Source organism: Berghia stephanieae, chromosome 3 (assembly GCF_034508935.2).
Source record: "Berghia stephanieae isolate SIO BIC M18660-M18661 chromosome 3, UCSD_Bste_1.3, whole genome shotgun sequence".
In the NCBI taxonomy this organism is placed as follows: Eukaryota; Metazoa; Mollusca; class Gastropoda; order Nudibranchia; family Aeolidiidae; genus Berghia; species Berghia stephanieae.
In genome coordinates this window covers 60374436-60394853 of record NC_088362.1, presented here as the reverse complement: position 1 = coordinate 60394853, position 20418 = coordinate 60374436, and the positions used below count along the sequence as shown (strand labels likewise).

The following is a 20418-nucleotide window of genomic DNA, read 5'->3' as shown; positions in this document are numbered from 1 at the left end:
TCCCTGTAAAACTCATCGGTATTAATAAAAAAAAAATGGACAAGACGAGGAAAATCATTTTTATTGAAAAAAAAAATGTTATTTTTAAGATAAAAATAAGATTTGATAATATTTACACGTATATCCACGCACAAGGCCATCTGGCAGCCCTGTCACACACACGACAGTATCACAATGCATGCTCCGATAATAATTAACAAGGTTTGACGATATTATCTCTCTTTATCTTTTTTCACTTCCTCGTTTTAATGTGATGATGAGCATTGAATTTAAAAGTAAAAGAAGGTCTTTTCACTCTCCTCACAACACGTCTCTGATTTGTTTGTTCTTGTTGTTTTTGTAATTTGGTTTTGGGTTGTTGTTTTTTGGGGGGTTTTTTGGTATTTTTTTTTTGTTGGTTTATTTTATTTATTTATTTTTTGTTTTGTTTTGTTTGGTCTTTAAAGTTTTTATTAACTCGTGTGCAGATAATAGAAATATATATATATTTTTTAATATATCGTTATGCATTACTAAAGTGGTGTCGATCTACTTTTATTAACAAATTATCTACATATGTGTGACCTGTTGATTCAAAACGGTGTTACGTCAGAATGAACCAGATGTCAAAAATATTTTTATGTCAAAATTATAAGAATTGTGAGACTTGAAGTTGTCATTTTAAGAAACTATATATATTGATTGTCCTCGATAAAGCACAGTATATTATTACCTAATTCACTTTATTCTAACTTCGTCGTTATACCGTTTTGTGGCAATGGGTCATATCCATAGCCCTACTATAATACTCTTTTAGTACGCCAAGGTCATATCCAATATACACTTACTTGCAGGTCCGATAATCGAACGCAATTATGGGCTTGATTTAACAGTGGTGTAATGGACAACATTTTGCGTTGGTTTGAGAATGTATGACAACAATGAGCCCATAACATTTTGAGTTATCAGCGACGTTCGTGTTGTTATCAGACCGGATATATTTATTACATTGATTTATTATTTTCTAGGTATTCAAAAAGTTCCTGTTTTATTTATATAAATCACGACAATAATTCACTATTTCGAGTTGTTTTTTTTTTCTCTTGGAACATATCGAACGTATTTCTTTCTTCTTCTTCTTCTTCTTCTCTTTCTCTGTGGGAAAAAAACATCCGAGAGAAAAAAAATGTACCATTGATATAATTCAATTAATAATTTTAAGAATGCCATTGATAAAGATCTAACCAACATTATATTTGATTCTGATGAATAATGTAACGTGACATTGGATATTATTGTCTTTTGTATAACAATATTTGAACCTCTCGAATGGACAAGTCGGACATGCCAAAAATGAATGTAAATAGAGTAAATTATACTACGAATATTGAATATGACACTTATTTATTATGCATTTGATATTTAATTAATTCTCAATATATTATCAATTAATTGATATTGAATATTAATTATATAATTGATAAATTGTATCTATGCATAAAAGTTACACAGAGCATTTAAAGGTTTTTAGAACCTATTAGCTCTTAACTCTTTCCTTACCGATCATCTTCAGTATTTCCCCAAAATGACAGGCTTACCCAGCAGAAAAATGGATTTTTAAAACTCAAACAATCTCTCTTCATAACAACTTTATGTTCTTATTTATTAAACAAAGATCATTGTGATGTACAAAATAAATCTGAATAAGAAAAAATGGATATTGTGTCGAAACAAATTTGACGATTTTGCTGTAAGTGGTAAGGAGGGGGTTAAACGATACGATACGATAATAAAAGACGTGATATACTTCGTCCTCTGCTTATATCTGAATGTGATCTATATATATTGACAATCAGTATTTTCATCCACAATACTTTCTTTTCATTGATCCCACGAGCTGAGTTCACAACGCCCTGAACCGTCATATCGTACGTTTTTGCTTCGACTGACTGCATCATCGGCTTTTCATTCTCCCCACAGGCTCGCTGTGTTGTTTTGTATAGCAAGCAAGACTGTGCTGCTTCATAGCTGTTTTCATTGAGTAGCGTACACAGTGTATCTATTCTGTTAGTGTGGCAACGTATACGTGTCCAGTTGTGAGCTGTGTGTATTTATATTGACACGAATTCACGTCTCTTTTCCAAGTCATCAATATCAGTCCATAGCATTATTTGATATCTTCGAAATGGCATCAAGTGTGATAAGAAAGGCACTCAGTTCTGTGGCTAAAAATGCTTGTAAACTCCAGGCAACTGAAAAACTGACAGGTATGAGTGCAAGATTAAAAATGTGTAATTTTGTTTGTTCGTATTATTTTAATAATCAAAGCACATCTCATTTCGTTTGATGTTTGTTCCTTATAAAAGACACTTTATTATATTACCCTCTTAGTCAAGCTTTTTTTTTCCAGTTTAATTGGCGGAAGTAAAAAGAAAGATATAAGAAGTATTATATGTATCCTCCAACACCGTCTTTTTTCTCACCACCACCACATACTCATTCTTTTTATTTCGTCAGTTTAAAGAATATTTATTATCGGGATTTGGTCCTCTTATCAGACCGATTATTTCTACATAAAGTGAGTAGCGACCAGGAAATATAATATCTGCGATGAAAAACTGCCACGTTACTCATGAAACGACTTGCATGCACATGCCAAACACCGGCTGCCGGCCGGCAACCAAGGTCAGAGGTCATTGGTTGGATTGTGCTAGCATTCTTTCTCTTGGGCTCATTTATATTTTATGATTTATTTGGTCTGACCCCAGTTTTGTAATCCCCAAGTATATGGTGTGCCAGAGAGGAAAAAAATAAAAGCCGGAAAAAAATCATGACGCTATTTCATTACGAAGTTAACATAAGAAATATTCGAAAATGTATAAGCAACAAGTACAAAACCTTAAGTTAATACTTTCCAAGTTCAATTTTTCTTTTTTAATCCTCTATTAGTTGAGAAACTATGCTGGTTATAGCAAAGTCGTTTTAAAAATCACAATATCAAAGGTTTTCAAACTTGCGTCTTTTTTTAGCAGTAAAGTGTTACTATAATATATATAGTGTGAGAAGTTCCACGTCTAGTTTAAAAACAAATGAGCGATCGGTATAGAATCTGGAGTAGGTTTTGTGCGTCTATGTGGTTTTGTGGTACATATGACACTCGCTTTCAGGTCATGGGTTCGAGCCTCGCTCGGGGCATACTTGAGTCCTTGGAAAAGGCTCTTTACTCGCATTCTCTCACCGTACTCAGGTGTAAAATGAGTACCTGGCCGTTAACAGTGTTGTCTCTGTCCGAAAAAAATTATATTATCGCCTTACAGACGTCATGCCTTGTCCTAAATTTTAAATGTTGCTGTTGGACAGGGACCCCTTGTAAAGCGTTTTGAGCACGTTTAGTGGGTATTGCGCTGTATAAAAGCTCAAATTAAAAAAAAATAATTTTAGGTTTTATTCTCCTAACAATATTACATTATTTTCAATGCGCACTGAACTCATATTCAGTTTACTTGCAAAGACGATTGGCCTCCAATGAACCCTGACTTAAATTCAATGGACTACAGCATTTGCTCATTGGTGGTTTGTAAAGAGTGTTATAGCGTTTTACACAGAAACAAAGTTAAAAGAATATATTCAAAATGCATGGGATCGACTCACTATTCAAGCCATTAGAAAATCAATGGCTCATTAGAAGGGGGGGGGGGGGGGGGGGGGGGGGAAGAGAGATGCGACGGAACGGTCACAAAGCAAACTGAGGGGGTCGACAGATCACGCCGTGTGTTTATTGAAACAAAGATGGAATTTTAAAAATTTCAACATATTTCTTGAAAATTTGTGTTCATACATTTCAATTAAATAGGGTTGATTATGGTAAATTTATAGTCTTCCGACTCTCTCTCTCTCTCTCTCTCTCTCTCTCTCTCTCTCTCTCCTCTCTCTCTCTTCTCTCTCTCTCTCTCTCTCTCTCTCTCTCTCTCTCTCTCTTCCTTCTCTCTCTCTCTCTTCTCCTTTCTTTCTCTCTCCTCTCTCTCTCTTCTCTCCTCTCTTTCTCCCCTTCTCTCTTTCTTCTCTCTCTCTTTCTCCCTCTCTCTCTTTTCTTTCAGTCTCTCTCTCTCTTATTATACTATATATTATTATCTATCTTTATATTTACTACCTATATATATCATATATATATCCCTCTCCCCACACCTCCTCTTTCTCACCACATCTCTCTCTCCCTCCACCCCCCCCTCTCTCTCTCTTCTCACACCCTACCACCCTCTCTCCCTCTCTCTCTCTCCTCTCTCTTCTCTCTCTCTCTCCCCTCTCTCTCTCTCTCTCTCTCCCTTTCTCTCTATCCTTTTGTCAGGGGACGAAAGAAGGGTTGGCCTTAAGAAACAAATCCACGCTTGAACTAGTCCGCTTTTGTCGCAACCTTACACAAACAACAAAAATAGCAAGGCACTTATCCCTAGGTTGTATTACATCGTTAACTAGCACATCATTCAGATTTATAGATAGTATGCGCTTGGCTAAGAAGCTCACAACATTGCCACCCGGAAGTATAACTAACCAACTCACACAAAAAACCATGTGTGACCTTGAACGTTTATAGTCTGGTTAATACAGTTTAGTGAGAATTACTCATAAACGCGGATGGCAAAAAACAATAACAAAGACCTGAGTGACGTCAACTTCATACTATCTATACTAATTATAACTTTTTTTCGTCTCGCAAGTACGTTGTCCTTCAGAATTCAGAGCCATTATCGTCGCCATCTTTAACTTATAGCCCGACACCAAGGACACTAAAACCCTCTTAGACTGATAGTTTGACGTCATTTTTGGGTTTGGGTAGCTTCTGGTGAGTTTGTCAGTAGAGCTCAAGGAAACAAGTGATTCCATTGGTTGAACTATTGAATACAAGTCACGATTTGTTTTCTTTTGCGGCCATAAGGACCGTGGAACCGGAGTTTATCCCGGTTTCTATAGCGTGAAACGGATAATAAAATAGCAATTGTTTGCTACCCTTTGATCCTTTTTAATGATTTGACTTGATTATTGGTTTTGGTTTCTAAGGTAGTTTTTATCTAAACTTGTACGATGTTTTACCATTATCTCTTATCAGAAATCAAAGCACCCGTCGTTATGATTGTATAACTTTTATGAGAATCTTATCAAGGTGTGTGTGTGTGTGTGTGTGTGTGTGTGTTTATTTGTGTGTGCAATACCTATTTGGGAGGTTGTGTCCTAGTGTACCTGTGCCTGTATGCCTACCACCTTTTTGATAAGGTGCTTGTCTATTAATAAATAAAATAAATTAAAATTCCCTTTATTCGTCCCATGGGGGAAATTTCTCTTTCGGGTCTATTTCACGGGAAGGCTGCAATAACCCAGGCGTCAGCCAAAGTGCAGCGCCGCAAACTGAGCTAGGGCGAGGTGACTTGCTCAAGTCCACACAACGCAGCGGGTATTCGAACTCGGTACCTTTCGGATACGAATCAAAGACCGTACCGCTGCACCACGCTGCCCCCAAAGTGTACTAACGTTTGTCAGATTCATTTTAAACCAAACTACAGTAACTATGTATTGCTGGGTGTCAAGAGCCTATTTTTAACTCATCAGGTGGTAAGCCTTGTTTGAAGCCGATCGATGTTATATTTCGTCTTTGATTTCATATACAATCGTAAGCGATATTTGGTGTTTTAAAGCCAATCCAATCCAATCCAAAATAGTTGTAAGCGATATTTGGTGTTTTAAAGCCAATCCAATCCAATCCAATCCAAAATAGTTGTAAGCGATATTTGGTGTTTTAAAGCCAATCCAATCCAATCCAAAATAGTTGTAAGCGATATTTAGTGTTTTAAAGCCAATCCAATCCAATCCAAAATAGTTGTAAGCGATATTTGGTGTTTTAAAGCCAATCCAATCCAATCCAAAATAGTTGTAAGCGATATTTGGTGTTTTAAAGTCAATCCAATCCAATCCAAAATAGTTGTAAGCGATATTTGGTGTTTTAAAAAGTCCAATCCAATCCAATCCAAAATAGTTGTAAGCGATATTTGGTGTTTTAAAGCCAATCCAATCCAATCCAAAATAGTTGTAAGCGATATTTAGTGTTTTAAAGCCAATCCAATCCAATCCAAAATAGTTGTAAGCGATATTTGGTGTTTTAAAGCCAATCCAATCCAATCCAAAATAGTTGTAAGCGATATTTGGTGTTTTAAAGTCAATCCAATCCAAAATAGTTGTAAGCGATATTTGGTGTTTTAAAGCCAATCTAATACAATCCAAAATAGTTGTAAGTGATATTTGGTGTTTTAAAGCCAATCCAATCCAATCCAAAATAGTTGCAGCTTCAGCTTCATGTGATGAAGAGTGACGCAACTAGGTGATTAATAGATAGTATGCGCTTGGCTCAGAAGCTCACAACATTACCATCCTGAATATAACGGACCAACACACAAAACTGTGTGTAACCATGAAATTTTATAGTCTGGTTAATACAGTTTAGTGAAATATACTCATAAACATGGATGGCAAAAGACAATAATAAAGACCTGAGTGACGTCAACTTCGTTCTATCGATAAGATACACAATATACTATATATTGTGTATGTATTTTATAAAACAACCAGAAATGACTAAGGTTGGGATAAATTTTGATTTTAGCACATACAATTGTATGTAAAATCCCTGCTTACTACACACTGTATCAATACTTTATTTTCTGATATAATGGTACTCAACTGTATCAAATAGTCTATTTTCTCCAGAAACTTGCGCGCGCGCACCCCCCCCCCCCCCCCCCCCCCCCCAAAAAAAAAAAAAAAATAAAGCCTATTCGCACCTCCTCTTCTATTAAATTTCAGCTCACGAAATGTGACGGCGAAAACAAAGCCCCCCCCCCCCCCCCCCCTTAAAAGACCGCAATAAACAAAACAAAACAAAACCAAAGTAGTATTTTGCTTGTTCGGTAAAGAAAACCATTTAATTCATCAAATGTCTTCTCACCTAAATTAGAGAATGCCCAAAATGCGCAAACCCCTTATATGGATTGGTCAAATGCGCGTCCCTTCCTCCCCCCACCCGTCTGTCGAACGGGATTATTAATCATCATCATCATCATCATCATCATCATCATCATCATCATCATCATCTTATATTTATTATTATTATTATTATTATTATTATTATATTATTATTATTTATTATTATTATTATATTATTATTATTATTTATTATTATTATTGGATGTATTCAGTCCTCCAGAGAACTGAGATCTCTCACTTCCGAGTTGATTGGAACCTGTATTTTGACACCACACTAGTGTTCTCTATAATATAATTAAATTAGATTATGTCAATGGTATAAGATGGTCTTCTCTATGTCCACAGCTCCTGTTGCTGACCAGTGTTTTCATTGTCAACGACGTCACTATGCTGTCGAGACAGGCACCAAGGTTAGAGGCTGATGCACAGATTATTAGCGAGTTAACTATTACATTCCCAACCTACAACGATCGACGAACGAAGGACGTGGAAGAAAACGGAGATCTGTCCCAAGAACAGAACATCGTTTTCTTCCACGTCGTTCGTCGACCGTTGTAGGTTGTAAACGTAATCGTTAAATTGCCATTAAAAGAAGGTCTGATAGCCGAAAGCAATTATGGGCTTGATTTATCATTATTGTAATGAACAATATTTTGCTTTGGTTTGAGAGTATTTCCATTACAACAATGAGCCTATAACAATTTGGGTTATCAGACCTGCAGATAAGTACACGTTAGTTAAAAGAGGTTTGAAAGCAGGCTATGAGAGTGTCGACTTTAGGGCCAGTGTTGAAATTCAGGCCCCCTATCTTATAACCGTTTTTGTTCTTTACGCTGTTATAATATTCATTTTTGTTCATTATGAACTTTATTAAAGATATTTTTTTTTTTAGAAAAAACAAAATGAATACCTTGTTCAGTTGTAATGTTTAAAGTTCAAGTATTTACATTTTTCTGTTATGGTTCAATCTATTAGTATAATGATAATATGGTTTAATGATATTTAAATGAATAACTATAAATTAATTATCGTTATCAAATTCATCATCACCATCATCACCATCATCATCATCACCATCATCATCATCATCGTCGTTGTCGTCGTCATTATAATTATCATCATCATTGCAGCCAACACCACCACCATCACGAATTCCGTATTTTGCAAATAGGTCCACAATCTGCTATTTAAAGTTTACATTTTCTTATTTTCCAACGTTTTAATAGTTCCATGTCCTCTATTTCTAGAAATCCACAATGTTACGTAAAATGCTGACATCCAATGAGCTGGAGTTCATCATGGAGGCCCATAGTGGGATCAGTGCTAAAATTGCCGAGGAAGCAGGTTCGAGTCTTTCCTTTTTTAAATGTGACCCACAGTCTCAAAACAGTAATATGTCAGGATGAATCAGAGCTGACGTACACTTATTTTCAGGTCTGATAACCCAATTCCTTATGGGCTCATTGTTGTAATGGAAATCTCAACAACAACAAAAATGACACAAAATATTGTCCATTACAACAATGTTAAACTAGGCCCATTAGTGGGTTCGGATATCAGACCTGCATATTTGTACACGTCGATCAGAGTCCAAAAAGTAAATTTAGAATTAAAATGATGCAAAGTAGGACCTTTGAGTCATTACCAATTTGCATTAATTATCAGATCTAATAACGGACGCAATTATAGGCTTGATTTAACATTGTTGTAATGGAGTTTATTTTGCGTTGGTTTGAGAGTATTTCCATTACAGCAATGAGCCCAAAACAATTAGGGTTATCAGACCTGAAAACAAGTAAACGTTTGTCATTACCAATACAAGACATAGTATTTGTTTTACACCATAACAAATAAACTAAATCTAAATTTTATATTTGTGGCATTAAATTATATTTACATAACCCAGTTTATCCCGACATTATATCGCTTCGAGAGCTTTGAGAAGGTGAAGCACAAATTGTTTAGTTACTTTATCTATTTTTAGTAACATACTAGTAACTTGTTACAGTGGATTCCTGATTAAGCAACACCGTTGGACCAGAGAGATTGGTTGACCTTAAGCAGGGTTGACTTTATCCAGTACCAATGGTACACGCTTAGATAAAGAACAGAAAATTAGGGATCAAAAGAGGTTGTTGATTTTAAGAAGATTCCACTGTAATACAAAGCTGGAAATCGAGTGAGGTTTTAAAGTCGGTGATAACAGTATTTTATTTGAGCTAAACTAGTCAGACTTCATGGGGCTTAAGGCTATAAATGGGCTTTTGTCTGTCGTGCAAATGATATATGTTTGAACCTGTGATAGTAATATTAGGTTGTAATTATGTTTATCCTCTCCCTCCCCCCCTTACTATTCCCCTCAACTCCTCAAGTCATCCGAAACTTTGGACGTTGTTGAAGAATATTATCAATTGATTTTCTCCTTTAGTTCCTTTATTTAAAAAAAAAATCAAAGCTATCATTCTGTCATCTCCTCCATTGCACTTTTATGTAAAATGGATGATGATGATGATGATGATGATGATGTTGATGATGATGATGATGATGATGATGATGATGATGATGATGATGATGATGATGATGATGAAGACGAAAATGATGATTATGATAATGCTGACCCCAGAAATTTAGTTTGGCTAGAAATTTAGTTTGGCACAATAATTCCTAAACATAAGGCTTGAAAAATGTATCCATTCCTTCAAATCTATTTCCCCTCAAATTGCTAAAGACTGTTTTGGGAAATATTCTGTGGCATGGCTTTCCACAAACACTTCTGAAATTTAATCTTAATCTTGAATTTATTGTTGTAATAATTAGGTTTCAAAGGAATTTGGGCCAGTGGTCTTTCGATGGCTACTCAGCTAGGGGTGCGAGACAGCAATGAGGCCTCATGGACTCAGGTCCTGGAAGTGTTGGAATTCATGAATGATGCCTGCTCTCTTCCCATTCTTGTGGATGCTGACACTGGCTATGGAAACTTCAACAATGCCAGGAGATTGGTGCGTAAACTGGAAGACAGAGGTGTTGCTGGTGAGTTGGTTTATGCTTTTTTTAAGCAAGACGACTTGAGCATTTATATAGCGCAATATCCACTAAATGTGCTCAAAGCCAAAGCGCTTTACAAGGGGTCCATGGCCAACAGCAAGTAACATGTAGGAGGAGATGTGATGCCTGTTAGGCGATATTACAACTACTATAATAAACATAAACGAACAAATTACCAATTACGGAATGTTTCAGGATCAAAACCCTTCTTCAGCAAACAACAAAAAACAATGAAAACATAAATATATCTGCCGTCAATCTGGGTTTTTTTTAGTAATGTATTTATGTTTTCATTGTTTTTGTTGTTGGCTGAAGAAGGGTTTTGAGCCCGAAACTTTCATGTTTGGTATTTTGTTCTTTTATGTTTATTGTAAAACCGCATATTTAGATCTTTTTCATGCAGCTTGTAGGCCTACAGCCGACCTGCCTACTACTATTACAAAAAATTACTAGAATTACGAAATTTTGGCTCCAATGTCAGAACTTCATGAGCATTTCTAAGTCATTAAAACTTAATGAAAATGAATATTGATGTCAAACAACATAATTTTAAGCATTTTGAAGTGTTATTTAAAACTTGTGAGGGTAAATTGTTTATTTTTAAAGTTAACTATATCTAGTGACTAAAATTTTATCTCCTAACAATTACGAATTTTTAGATTTCCCAGAAATACTGCTACAGTATTTCATGTTGAACAATTTCAGTTATTCAAATGTTTTTAAAAAAATTATTATTCTCGTTGGATTTCTTCACCAGGTGCCTGTGTTGAAGACAAACTGTTCCCCAAAACTAATTCTTTATTAGATGGAAGGGCCCAGCCTTTGGCAGACGTTCAAGAGTTTGCTCTTAAGATTCAGGTAAGCTCAAGATTGAATATGGAGGAGAGAAATTTAGAGAGAGGGCGTAATTAATGATTAATTTAATCAATTAAATAAGATATTATTATTATTATTATTATATATTATTATTATTATTATTATTATTATTATTATTATTATTATTATTATTATTATTATTATTATTATCATTATTATTATTATTATTATTATTATTATTATTATTATCATTATTATTTTGTTTTTTTGTTTTTTTTTTGGTGTGTTTTTTGTTTGTTTGTTTGTTTTTTTGTTTTTTTTTGTTTTGTTTTTTTTTTGTTTTGTTTTTTGTTTTTTGTTTTTTGTTTGGCATGAATACATACATTCATATTTTGTCGAAGAACTCTTTGTTTTATTCTATGACATTCATAATATCACTATCAGATTATAAGTAAAATAAATACAAACCACGTGTTTGGTATATCACATGTGTAATCCATTTCTTTAACAGTCTAAGAGATGGTGATGAGCAATGTTTAAATCTTTAAGGAAACATTACAAAATTCAACTACCAAAAAGGCACCATTATGTTTGTTTTTACTCTAGATTAACAATAATAAATAGTTTGGCTGAGTCGGCCACGTAGTGTCGTGAAGAAGAGGGTTAACCAAAAAATGCATTACAAATACATCGAAATAAGGCAAATGCCTAAATAACAATGTTGGATTTGTGTCCTCGATGACACCATTAATCCCCAATCGAAAAAGTACTGCTTTTTTTTTTTTAATATCAATAAATGTAAAATAAATAATATGTTCTGTTTTACCCCCCAACTCATTTGTTGTACATTTATTTGTATCAAATTTCATGCTTACTGTTGTGTTCGCGGGTGGTTGGATGGGAGCATCACCCTTGAATCATATACCTATGATGTTCGCATGGGTGTACGATCCGATAGTGATGTCGTTTCTTCTTCTCTTTACTAGCCTATCCTGCTTCTTTGGTTTGTGATTGTATTTTTGACAGGGGATATTTTTTTCTGTAAATCTTCTGCCTGTTTGTTCTTGGTTATTTATAATTTAGCTTATATCTTTAGGTTATGATTTTGATTTACATTTGTACTATTTTTGTTAGATTGCTTGTTTTTTTGTTTCAGCGGTCTCTCATATAACCTCAATTGTGTTGGAAGAGACCTAAAGCAACAAACAAACAAAAACTGTTGTGTTCTTAGATCATTAATAAATAAGACGTTTTATTCCAAGAATCAACAAACCAAATTGTTACAGTAAAGAACATGTATTAAACAACAGAACATAAGATACATTGGTACAGGATGACGGTTAGATACAGAATGACTCCCAACAAGGTAGCCAGTAGAACAGATGCTAGTTGTGAACAATGATACTTCATTAGATGGACGATACAAGTTACAATACTTGAATACAATAACTTTCATTCACAACACTTATATAAATGCCATTACCAAAAAAAATTTTTTTTTAAATTAATGCTTCAATTAAATCCAAAATTTGTCTCACTGTAGGCCATGAAGGACACTCAGAGGGATCCTGATTTCAACATCGTTGCAAGAGTCGAGGCCTTGATTGCTGGATGGGGAATTGATGAGGCCTTGAAGAGAGCTGATGCCTATCTGAACGCTGGTGCCACTGCCATTCTAATGCACAGCAAAAAATCGGAACCAACCGAAATTCTTGAATTCTTGAAGGCTTGGAATAACAAGGTTAGTATAGGTCCTCCAACACTATTGAGCTTTTATATGGTGGAATATCCACTAAATGTGCTCAAAGATCTTTTCAAAGGGTCCTTTACCAACAGCAGCACTTAACATGTAGGACGAGACATGACGCCTGTTAGTAGGCAATATTACCATTTTTTTCTGATAGAGACGGCCATGTACTCATTTTACACCTGAGTACAGTGAGAGAATGTGAGTAAAGAGCCTTTTCCAAAGACACAACTATGCACTACTCAAGACTCGAACCCAGGACCTTCCGATTTGAAGGCAAGTGTCATACCACTAGATCACATATCCACATGATGCCATGTTTACAATAATTTTAATTCTTAAGATTAAGACATTTTTCAGGGTCCAATTGATCTCGATAACGGCCAAGTACTCATTTTACAACTGAGTACAGTGAGAGAATGTGAGTTGAGCCTTTTCCAAGGACACAACTATGCACCGCACAAAACTCAAACCCAAGACCTCTCAATCCGAAGCAAGTTCATACCACAAGACCACATAGCCACACTAAAATAGATATATATTTATTTTTTCTGACATTGTGTGTGTTTGTGTGTGTGTGTGTGTGTGTGTGTGTGTGTGTGTGTGTGTGTGAATTACCCATATATGCTTACATCGATTCAATTCTATTTTCGTCAGTAAATTTATATTATTTTGTCTTAATTGCGTGTCAATAATGAGTAGAATCCCTTGACAACTAAACAAAACTTTTTCTTTCTCTAAATAAAAAACCTCAACTAATTTCTGATTGCGTATATATGTTTCACAGTATCCAGACTATATTTTTTTTTTTGTATACAACAGTCAGTCTGTAATTTATTCACAACATGAATGTCACTCTCGAGGATTAACATACCTGCCAACCCTTCCACTTTTGGTGGAATCATTCCTATTTTCACTTTTCCTTTTTGTCTCTAAAATTCCGATTTTCAAAAATGATGATAATGGTAAGAATAAAAAAGAGCAAGGGGGGTGGGGGGGGGGGGGGGGGGAGGTGAAAGAGGTGAAATTCCTATTTTTTGTCTCAAATTCCTATTTTCAGGCGTTCTGATTCCACTTTTGGAATGTGAAGGGTTGGCAGGTCTGGATTAATACATTGACGCTGTATTAAAAAAAAAAAAACCCCCAAAAAATACTGTTTTTTATTTTTTATTATTGCAAACAAGCTATTTTGTTTCTATTGTTTTAGATTTAAATGGTTTCCTTAAAAAGTTATGTGGTCTTCTCAATGAATCCCCAGGGCCCAGTGGTGCTGGTACCAACTATGTTCTACAAGACGCCCGTGCAAGTGTGGAGAGATAACAAGGTATCGCTCATCATCTGGGCTAACCACTCGGTCCGTGCCTCAGTCAAGGCTATGCAAGAATTGACTAGCCAGATCTACAAGGAACAAAGCATCGCTGGAGTGGAGGGAAAGGTAAAAACTTGAGATTTTTATATAGAACAATATCTACTTAATGTGCTCAAAGTGCTTTACAAGGGGTCCCTAGTTAATAGCAACACTTAACACGTAGGACGAGATATGATGCCTGTTAGGCGATATTACAATTTTTTCTGACAGAGACAACGCTGTTAATGGCCAGGTACTCATCTTACCTGAGCACGGTGAGAGAATGTGAGTAAAGAGCCTTTTTCCAAGGACTCAACTATGCACTGCTCAGAGTGACTTGAACCAAGGACCTTCCGATCCAAAAACCAGTGTCATACCACTAGACCACATAACCGCACATAAAGATAAAAGATGATTTGTGATCAACGTAGACGTATTTGCAGGTCTGACAACCAAATGCAATTATGGGCTTGATATAACATTGTTGTAATGGATGATAAGTCACATCGATTTGAGTTGAGAGTATTTTCATTACAACAATGAGCCCATAACAATTTGGGTTATCAGACCTGACAATAAATTGTTCCAATGGAGGCTACAATTGGAACCATTTCTGCATAACGATACCGTTTCGGCTTGCATTATACTTACAACCATACATCAATCAGAAATATGTTTTGTTTTGTTGTTTGTTTGTTTGTTTGATTTTTGTTTTGTTTTGTGTTTTTTAAATTTTTAATTAATTTATTTTTTAATTTTTTTTTTTTTTGGGGGGGGGGGGGGGGGGTTGTAGTCTATTTATAAAACTGAAATCTAGCTCTCATAAATCTGATAATCAAATAATAGAACTTAACTTTTTCTTCTTTGCATGTGTTCTTCTGAAAAGTCAGGTTTTTCCTAACGCATAAGGCACCAAATTCTCATCGTTAAAAAAAAGAAATATTTTTTTTTTTTTTTTTTCTCAGATTGCACCTGTAAAAGAACTCTTCAGACTGGCTGGTGATGATGAACTCAAGAAAGCCGAGGACAAGTATCTTCCCAAGGCTTAAAACCAAAAAAAAAAAAACGTCGATACTGTGAAAAGATACAATGAGAGCTTGTGTTGTTGCCTTGTTGTGGACGTCTGCTGATGGGTAATTCTATTCGTATGTAACTAAGAAAGACATATGTCAATGAGAAGTGAAACCTTTTATTTTATTTTTTTGGAAACAAGATATGTTCTGACTTGTATGATTTATAATGTCACGTAAGATTCCCTTCTGATATAAAAAAGATCTTACAGTAATTCTGTTCTTTCTTTGAAAATGGCAGGTAGTACTTTGGATCATACAACCTCAGACTGAATGGGTTTTTAATATTTTTTTTAGCAATTTTGAGAATCAAAAATCATCTGTGAAGTCACAATATTGATTTAGAAAAAAAAACTATTTAAAAAATTAAAAAATTTGTTTTTCTTCTTTTTTTTTCTGGTTACTCATTTGCTTCTTACTTCATGGCAGCATTTCATTTGTTCATGTTGCATTTAAAGTAGTGGCTGTTATGTTTAATAATATATCCTAACAGTCCATATACGTTGCGGGATTGTTCATGTATATTAAGGGAAAGTGTTCAAGATGCTTAATTGATTCCATCTTTACTTATTCCAATATTTATTTGATAAATTGTTCCTTGTTTGTTTGGGGTTTTTGTTTTTTTTTTGTTTTTTTTTTCGCAATTATTATTATTATTATTATTATTATTATTATTATTATTATTATTATTTATTATTATTATTATTATTATTATTATTATTATTATTATTATTATTATTATCTTTTTTGGGGTTTTGAAAAATGTTGGTAAAATTGTTGTATAATTTATTGGTTTTTATATTTTTATTTGCTTTGCTCAGATTACACTCTTTATTGTGATGAACAAGTTAAGAATATATTATAAACGGTTCGCTAAATAAATTCAACCCTTGATTCAAGTTCAAGCATTGCACAGCAAATGCCAATACATTTTGCTATTACTATTGATACTAAGCTGCTAGAAGTAATAGACAAAAAATGAATATAACAGCTTCAAAAAAACAAAAAAAAACAAAATGACATTCCAAGATTTTTATACAGAGAGGACGTGCCTTATACTTTCTCTGTAGTCGATCTGTTTTTTTAGTAATTCATTTATGTTTCCATTGTTTCTTGCTGTTGGCTCGGAATGTTCTGTGTTTGGTATTTTGTTCTTTTTTTTTTTTAAGCTGTTATATTAATTTTTTAAAACTACATTTTGCTAATCTACACGAATCTCCTTGATAAGTTTTTTTCATTGACTATGTTTGATTTGTTTGTTTAAAAAACGTAAAGAATCTCATCAAACAAAATGATAAATACATCTATATCTGTATGATTGACAGGTATTGTTGGTATTGGCAGGTTATGATTCAATCATCCTAGGTGTGTTAGCATAGGCACACAAACAAAAGCATGCTTAAATGCAAATAATATGTATGAGTTTTTTAATATTGATTTATTTATTGGCGAGTGTTAATAGTGGAAATATGTACCTAACCATCGTGAAGAATATAAGCATTAAATCATCCCAACTGTCGAGTAACATCTGTCTTGTGATGGTAGCACGTCTGCACTTGTAGTTTCCCTTTTGTCCAACCATACATATTTGGCGACCATCACATTACTATAATTCTCTCAGTCCGAAAACATCACCTATTTTTTTCTGCATTCATATTTAATGTATGCAACATAAAAACCTGTCTTTGCATTCGATGTCTGTGACTGTTTTTCATTGCCATTGAAAATGATAGTGATCCAAGATTAGGTACCAGAGAACTTCAAGTACTTATGCCCAGCGAACATTCAAAGTGAGAGAAAATAAAAAATGAACACAAAAGTATCAAATGTTGATAAATTAATAAAATTACTTTAAAGTGATAGAATGACCATTCTTCACCCAGGTTGTCTAATCGCCACCTCTGTTATGTATTATGGTCATTAAATTGTGATTTGAAATCATGCTTTCATTTGTTTTTTGTTTTTTTGTTTTGCATATATAGGCACCATTATCATTACTCTCTATACCTCTTTGGTTTATATTTACAATTACAGGATTTTGCTATAATTAAGGGTTTGTTTTTAAATGTATATTATTTATTCTACAAGTATAACATAATGTGGTCTGTAGCTTATACTTTTGTAGTCAATTTGATTTTTTGGTCGATGCCGATTTATGTAATATGATATGCATTATTGTCTATTTATGATGGAAATAAATGCTCACCATAATTATACTTTCTAATTTACAAAGAAAGGTTTGAATTCTAAATTTGAATATCATGGCTTTTATAATCGAAGATATATATATATTATTCTTTAGATTTTAAATTCTCCACTTTTCAAACAGTTCTTTACTCCGTTGGCACGTGAAATACTCTACTCTGCATTTCGTAATTAACTGTTCGGTTCGATACAAATACAAGGCAAGATTATGTTTGCCCTTGGCTTTCTACCCACTCTTCTCCTTATTGAGATGTATAGTATTGGAACAATGTATCGGAATATAGAATCTCTTGACTCCTCAATCTCATAGAGGATCATAATGCCTCTCTGAAAAGTTGATGGCATAGTGATATGTCATTCATTGGTGTATTCAAAGTCAAAGACTACCGAACAAATTCCAATCGAGACCCTGAGATTTCTATCTCTCTCTCTTATACATTCTGTACAATTGCACGCCCTACTTTAATTTAAATTGAAGTAGACTGTTTATATCCCTAACATAAGAAAGTAACATAAAAAGTAACGTGATGGTGTTTTTACTCATGATCCAAGTTAATGTTTTATTCTAATTCATGAATTGTGTGTGTGTTACCATTTTCAAGCATAATATAACTTGCATCCCTGAATTGCGATAATGATTTTGAGTAGACCTTACTTATCTCTTGTGATATATACAAATGCACACCCCCAGAAACAATGGTGATTTCATCAAAGGATTTGACCTCATACTCATGTCATTCGTCATATCACAAAAGTTCCCAATTCTTTTTTATCACATATCATCAGCAGTATTATTTGACCTACGTAAAGGTTCTAAAGGGGAGACGAAATTGATTCTGCCTTTTGTATTTAACATGAATGAGATTTCATTTAGAAAAGTAACAATGCTCCACCTATAGTCATTGTATTGACATAATTTAATCCCAAATCAGTATTTATGTTCAACTTCAAGATCTGTGAAATGCATTGTCTGACACCTTTCATACACCCTTGTTCAGATAATTGAAATGCATTGTCTGACACCTTTAAAACACACTTGTTCAGGTTTTTGAACTGCATGTCTGACACCTTTAATACACACTTGTTCAGATCTGTGAAATGCATTGTCTGACACCTTTCATACTTTTTCAGGTCTTTGAAATGCATTGTCTGACATCTTTCATACACACTTGTTCAGGTCTTTGAAATGCATTAAAACGTCTGTGCTATATTACAAAATCATTCATTTGATCATTTTGTATTTCACAATTGCAAATAAATAATAAAAAAGTCAAACGTGACGTTATCTATGAATTTATTGATTATTAATTAGTCTCATCTATTTTCACGAAATCACCCCGAAACAAAAAGGTTTCATACAGTTGGATTCAAAGCAGACACAGTTCCTTTTTATGATTAACTGGTGGCATCTAGTCATCTTTGAATTAATGCTTCCAACTAATGGTCATGTGACCTCCTGTTGCTTCGGACCATTGACATTTTACTGTTGTCTTTTAGTGTGAGTTTCGGTTAATTAATCAACATACAGTGCATACCTGGGTGGGGATCCTGACCTCCCATAGCGGGCAGGGAGGTACAAACTGTGTCTTCTATCCCCTTATATCTGTTTTCCAACATGCTTTCTGTCTTTGTCTCGGAATGAGATTTCTTGGTTTTGTCCTGGCTCTGGCCGGAGTCCTAGCTGGGAGGGAAACAGTCAAATGCATAGTTATTGTTTTGGGAGATGATATTTTTTTCCTTGTAAATCATCTCTCTGTTATGTATTATTATTTTTATTTTGAATGTATAATGTAACCATTTTCTTCCTTTTTACTGGCGCTGATATAACCTAAATGTGTTGCAAGCGCCGTAAAACCCTTAAAAACAAACAAACAATCTTTGTCTTGGAATGAGATTACTTGGTTTTGTCCTGGTCCTGGCCAGATGCCCTGGCTGAGAGGGAAACAGTCGAATGTATAGTTAGTTTTGGGAGATGATATTTTTTTCATTGTAAATCATCTCTCTGTTATGCACTGTATTATGCTTTCTTTATATTTTATTGATTTGTAAAACATTTGAGTGTGTTCCTCTTAGCGGGGACCAGTGCTTGTGTCTGGATGAGACTTTTAGTAATCTCAAACTAAGTACTTTGACGGTGTGCTCTTGGAATCTACATCTGTTTCCTATTTGAACCAATTCCCCTTTTGTCTTCTCTTTTCTTGGCCACTTTAATTGTAATTCTAGAACTTTTTACTATCTTATTTTCATCCTTTTTACTGGCGCTGATATGACTTTAATGTGTTGCAAGCGCCGTAAAACCCTTAAAAACAAAAACAAAAACAAACAGTGCATACATTTGAAAATTATCGTATATTTTATTAAAACTTTCAGTGGTTTTATTTGTGAATCGAAAATTTAAAATTGCCCCTCTGGCTGGGGTTCCTGACCTCCCATAGTGGGCATTGAGGCACTTACTGTGTCTTCTATTCCTATATTTCTTTCCAACATGCTTGCTGTCTTTCGTCTTAGAATGAGATTAGTTGGTTTTATCCTGGCCCTGGCAGGGAGGGAAACAGTTTTGGGAGATGATATTTTTTTGTCTTGTAAACCATCTCTCTGATATGTACTGTATTATTTTTGGTTTAAATGTATATGATTTGTAAACATTTGAATGTATTCCTTTAGTGGAGACCTGTGCTTCTGTCAGGATGAGACATTTATCATTTAGGTGATCTCAAATTAAGTACCTGGGTGGGGTTCCCGACTTCCAATTGTGGGCAGGGAGGTACTTAGTGTGTCTTCTATCCCCGTATATTTTATTTCTTTGTCTTGGAATGAGATTACTTGGTTTTGTCCGGGCCCTGGCCGGATATACTGGCTAAGAGGGAAACAGTCAAATGTATAGTTTTGGGAGATGATGTTTTTTTCCTTGTAAATCATCTCTCTGTTATTCACTGTATTATGTTTTGTTTACATACCATATATGATTTGTAAGCATTTGAGTGTATCCCTCTTAGTGGGGACCTGTGCTTGTGTCTGGATGAGACTTTTAGCTGATCTCAAACTAAGTACTTTGATAGTGTGCTCTTGGAATCTACACCTGTTCCCTATTTGAACCAATTCCCCTTTGTCTTACCTTTTCATGGGTGCTTGAATTGTAATTCTAGAACTTTTTACTTTCCCATTTTCTTCTTTTTTAC

The 20418-nt window shown here is 34.4% G+C and overlaps 1 protein-coding gene and 1 long non-coding RNA gene across 2 annotated transcripts; one reads left to right on the top strand and one right to left on the bottom strand.

Moving 5' to 3' along the window:
• The first annotated feature begins 1757 nt into the window (after positions 1 to 1757).
• Positions 1758 to 15160, top strand: LOC144968112 (phosphoenolpyruvate phosphomutase-like). Its single transcript, XM_078906114.1, has 8 exons — positions 1758 to 2246; positions 7354 to 7418; positions 8256 to 8352; positions 9826 to 10038; positions 10811 to 10911; positions 12413 to 12610; positions 13875 to 14051; positions 14930 to 15160. The coding sequence occupies exons 1-8, from the start codon at positions 2165 to 2167 to the stop codon at positions 15011 to 15013; spliced, it is 1017 nt and encodes a 338-aa protein (XP_078762240.1). The 5' UTR covers positions 1758 to 2164; the 3' UTR covers positions 15014 to 15160.
• Positions 15161 to 18717: 3557 nt separating this feature from the next.
• LOC144968113 (uncharacterized) lies at positions 18718 to 19700 on the bottom strand. Its single transcript, XR_013644522.1, has 2 exons — positions 19573 to 19700; positions 18718 to 18774 (listed from the first exon to the last, which is right to left on the bottom strand). It is a non-coding gene; the product is annotated as an uncharacterized LOC144968113 (long non-coding RNA).
• Between the last annotated feature and the right edge of the window lie 718 nt (positions 19701 to 20418).

Coding starts and splice junctions, on each gene's coding strand:
- LOC144968112 (XM_078906114.1), top strand. CDS start 2,165: ATGGCATCAAGTGTGATAAGAAAGGCACTCAGTTCTGTGGCTAAAAAT. Junction 8,353..9,825: donor TAAAATTGCCGAGGAAGCAG/GTTCGAGTCTTT, acceptor TGTAATAATTAG/GTTTCAAAGGAATTTGGGCC. Junction 12,611..13,874: donor TGAAGGCTTGGAATAACAAG/GTTAGTATAGGT, acceptor ATGAATCCCCAG/GGCCCAGTGGTGCTGGTACC.